This window comes from Arachis ipaensis, chromosome B01 (genome assembly GCF_000816755.2).
Source record: "Arachis ipaensis cultivar K30076 chromosome B01, Araip1.1, whole genome shotgun sequence".
NCBI classification, from domain to species: Eukaryota; Viridiplantae; Streptophyta; class Magnoliopsida; order Fabales; family Fabaceae; genus Arachis; species Arachis ipaensis.
This window is the reverse complement of record NC_029785.2, coordinates 123,481,669-123,486,106: the sequence shown is the minus strand read 5'-3', so window position 1 is coordinate 123,486,106 and position 4,438 is coordinate 123,481,669. Positions and strand designations below refer to the sequence as shown.

The window sequence follows — 4,438 nt, the reverse complement described above, 5'->3', positions numbered from 1 at the left end:
GTGCATGTGTTCTTCCTAGCATGAGGACTTTGGTTCTGTTGATTAGTTGTTTTGCGGGCTTAGTTGTTTGAAAAATTTTGAGTCTGCAGGTTATGGATGTTCCCACTTTCTTCCTTGTCAGACGCAGAGAAGGTTCTAGGAGAAATATCTAATTATAAAGTTCAGGTAATAATTATTCGATTTTCATTTTCTTAATAATAGGGAAAGTGGGAAACTGATGTTATCATTTGCTAATCTTAATTACAATTGAGCTCGGTTTATATGATTTTTTTGGGGAAAACTGGTCAAGTGTTTGGGATTTCACATAGTAGCATTTATAGCAAAGTATTTTTTTCCCCGGAAGTACATATTTTTCCGTAATGGTCCTTGTGCCTTTGTCTCTTTGGCATCATTCAACACTGCATGTGGTTGGCGGTTTTCTTGGCTATTTAAGTATAAGCTACCCAACCGTGTTGCTGTTTATGGAGATTTTTATCTTTTTTTTCTCACTAATGTTTCTTGTTGTGTCTCTACGTAGTTTCTTTTTAATTGTAAAACCTTTTTACACTCTGTGCACCCATTTATGTGTTATACTTATAATGGCAAGATAGATTATCAAAATAGTGTTTGTCTGGGATAACAAATTCATTATCAATAATACTATTATGTGTTTAGTAATAGGATAAGAACTATGCTATCCTTAATTGATGATGTATGCCAAAGGTTTTATCCTAAGCTGAGGTTTTTATTCTGAGTTTGATATTTGATTTAATTTCCTTCCTACGTTTGTTTGAATAATTTTACAGGTGGAGAACTTAGATCCTTTAGTGCACCGTGCCATTGTTTCTGCATCCGCTGTTCCAGATCTTCGAGGTATAGGCTGAATGAAGGTTTTGACTAAGATGTTTTGTTCTCTCCTTTCTTGATCTTCCAAGGCTTTAGGTTCATTACCCCCCTATATGATTATTATTATTTGGCTAAAACTTTTAATGTTTGCTATTTTTGTTGTGATTACCAAAGATCGTTACGACAAGATCCCTAATTACATTGAATCAAAGCTTTTACCATTTCAGAGAGAAGGTGTAAGGTATGTAGATATCCACTAACTTATTCAACAGCAGACCATTTTCTTTATATGTATTGCATATTATGATATTTTTTTTCCTTCCTGGTAATTGGCTCTTATATTATGCCTTTTGTTTTCAGGTTTATTCTACAACATGGAGGACGTGCTCTTTTGGCAGATGAAATGGGACTAGGAAAAACTTTGCAGGCAATTCACTGACTAGAACATTTTCATATCTTCAATCTACAGTATCTGTAGTACTGTTTTAATTCTTGATGTACATAATGTTGGTTTTAGTGAAGTCTTCTCACAGTTTCTGCTTATTAACCTGTAAACATGTCTTGTATATATATTTTCCTATGCTGTATACAATTACAAAGATGAGTATCTTAGTATCTTCTATTAAAATAAGCTTATGATAGAAATAGTACTTGGTACTACTGTAGTATCTGTGACTTAATAAAAGATATTGCATGTCAGTAAATGGTAGAATCAATATAGACGGTAGAATTACCTACTCAACGCAAAGCAATTTCTTCCTCTTTTTGCTGGTTTTATCTTTCCCCTTCTCCTTAGGGGGAGAGAGGGAAGTGATGGATATTTTTTTTTTGTGGAGTGCCACATTATGTTGTGTTGCTTGTATAATTTTTCTTACCTTTTGCAGGCCATTGCTGTAGCTTCATGCATTCAGGAGTCATGGCCTGTTCTCATAGTTGCACCATCATCATTGCGCCTGCAATGGGCTTCTGTAAGGATTGTATTTAGATGTTTTCCAGACCTAATAGAGATATTTGGGGAAGTTGTGCTTATCTTCTTTTTTCTTTTAGATGATTCAACAATGGCTGAATCTTCCTTCTTCAGATATACTTGTACGTAATCTGCAATCCCTTTTTGTCTATTTTTTAATGTTTATTTCCCCCTGGTTTGTACATAAATCTTAGATTATTAGATTCCTTAGGTTCACTTCTTCGTACAATGTCACTTTTCTTATCCATTCTATAAACAATATTTTGCTAACTAGATATCTTTAGTAGATCGTCTTACCTCAAAGTGGTGGATCAAATAGAGGAGGCTTCAATATAGTATCCCCAAGTGCCAAAAGCAACATTCGTTTGGATGGACTCTTCAACATTATCTCATATGATTTGGTGCCAAAGCTACAGAATATACTCACAACATTGGACTTTAAGGTTAGATCCAATTTCCTATCCAATTTTCTTACTTCCACTGCAGTTTGTCAGTTTTAATCATATGTCAGCATTTGCTTTTTTATTTTTATTATTTCAGAGAGGCAGAGCACAATGTATAGAGGAATTAATCTATATCTATATGTTATTATGGTGGAAACTCATGAAATTTGATAAAGTACTTCATATTTTACTAATAAATCTTGCTCGTAACAGTGAACCCCTGTTTTTATTCAGGTTGTGATTGCAGATGAATCACACTATCTGAAGAATGCTCAGGCAAAGAGGACTACTGCAACTCTTCCAGTTATAAAGGTAACAAGTTTGTAAGCTACAATTACATGCTTGCTTCTGGTATACTTGCTTTTAAATTATTCATTTGTCTATCAAGCTTAGAAACTTCTGGGAAAAAATTGAGAAAATTAAAAATATTTAAAAAAAAAAAAAGAAATCTTCTAGCATGTGCATATGAAAAGGTTCACTTGCTCTGCAAATGGAGTATGGTGTCGTGTGTTAACCTTTTAGAGAACTAAGATGATATTCTTTTAATTTTACTTTTCTTTTAAATAAATGAATAACCAGCTTCAAACACATGCAGAATTGTGCGCAAGTACTCTAGTACTCTGAACCCATGTTTCCCTCCTCCCATTGTGAGAGTCCAGTGTCCTGTGTAAAATAGTTTTGTATATTATCATTTGTGTTTGACTTTCATTGTTCATTGAGTTGCAATAGTCACCTGCTAGATGCTGAGTAATCCTTCTTTATCTAATTCTCTCATGTTTTCTTTCAATTTAAAACTAAACATGTCAGAAAGCTCAATACGCAATATTGCTTAGTGGAACTCCTGCTTTATCTCGACCAATAGAACTGTTCAAGCAGGTAATTCCTTGTCTGATTATATGTAATACCTCATATATGTTTGACATTGGTGGAGACATTTTGAGGATCTCTTTGTAATTGTGCTTGACAGCTGGAAGCTTTGTATCCTGGCGTATATAAGAATGTTCATGAATATGGTAACCGATATTGCAAGGGTGTAAGTCATCTCTTCTTTACTAATGAGATTCTCCAAAGCAGCTAGTTTTCCTTTCTCTATTGATGAATGGCTATTCCAACTTTCAATTTTTCATTTTTCTTCTAGGGAGTTTTTGGAGTTTATCAAGGGGCAAGTAATCATGAAGAATTACACAATTTGATGAAGGCAACAGTGATGATACGAAGGCTTAAAAAAGATGTTCTTTCTCAACTTCCTGTAAAGCGTAGGCAACAAGTGCGTTCATTATCTCCATTTCTTCTTTGCAATCTGTCGTGCACTCTTTTGCCATTGTTTGTTTCAATCAATGAGCATTCAGAGCAGGCTCATGAAACTTGAAACTTTTGATTTTTGGTTGATCCTCAGGTCTTCTTAGACTTAGCTGACAAGGACATGAAGCAAATTAACGCTTTATTCCGTGAGGTAATTCAACATAATCATTTTGCATCTATGTCTTGAGACTAGAATAGCATCATGCCATTCTGGTTATTTATGTTTGAGCTGGTTATGGTGTCTTGACAATATGCTTATTTTGGCAATATAAAATCATTTTCTATTTACATTTTATAGGGTTGTTCATATTCAAACTAGTGGACTGTGGATGTCATTTATTTGAACTATGTGATTCTTGTTTAGATTATGCGTATTTTTCTAAAACTTCCACTTTTGAAAATGGTTCAAAAATTTTCTCACCAATTTTTATTGGTAATGTGGTAAGTTTTCTTTCCAAAATTAGGTTATTTGACTTCGAAATGTTAATATGTGCTCTCCATTTTCGGTTTGAGTTTGAGGTGATAAAATCTAACCAATATTTGTTTCTTTGTTTGTTTTTTGTTTTTTTGTTTTTTTTTTTTAAACTGCAGTTAGAGGTGGTAAAAGCCAAAATTAAGTCTGCCAAATCAAAAGATGAGGCTGAATCTCTTAAGTTTACTCAAAAGAATCTGATTAACAAGGTTTGCATGGAAGAAGTTCTGAACATAATCATGACTTGTACAATTTGTTTGGAAGTTTTTATTATTACCTAGAACTATGATACTATGATAGGTTTATAGTTTTTACTGCAACATTTTGTCAGGCCTTGGCCTATATGTGAGTAGTTTAAATAATTTTGACTGGTATATGACCAAAACTGAATCATGATATATTCAATTCCAGATATATACTGATTCTGCA

General features: G+C 33.5%; 1 protein-coding gene across 1 annotated transcript in view; it reads left to right on the top strand.

The window, feature by feature from the left end:
- LOC107635615 (SWI/SNF-related matrix-associated actin-dependent regulator of chromatin subfamily A-like protein 1) overlaps positions 1-4,438 on the top strand; it is an 11,046-nt gene that overhangs the window by 4,381 nt on the left and 2,227 nt on the right. Inside the window, exons 5-17 of the mRNA XM_016339138.2 lie at positions 90-165; positions 786-852; positions 1,000-1,066; positions 1,186-1,252; positions 1,710-1,793; positions 1,873-1,914; positions 2,080-2,235; positions 2,470-2,547; positions 3,043-3,111; positions 3,203-3,268; positions 3,374-3,502; positions 3,632-3,688; positions 4,129-4,272. Coding sequence (XP_016194624.1) covers positions 90-165; positions 786-852; positions 1,000-1,066; positions 1,186-1,252; positions 1,710-1,793; positions 1,873-1,914; positions 2,080-2,235; positions 2,470-2,547; positions 3,043-3,111; positions 3,203-3,268; positions 3,374-3,502; positions 3,632-3,688; positions 4,129-4,272 — 1,102 coding nt within the window. The remainder of the gene's footprint in view (positions 1-89; positions 166-785; positions 853-999; positions 1,067-1,185; positions 1,253-1,709; positions 1,794-1,872; positions 1,915-2,079; positions 2,236-2,469; positions 2,548-3,042; positions 3,112-3,202; positions 3,269-3,373; positions 3,503-3,631; positions 3,689-4,128; positions 4,273-4,438) is intronic.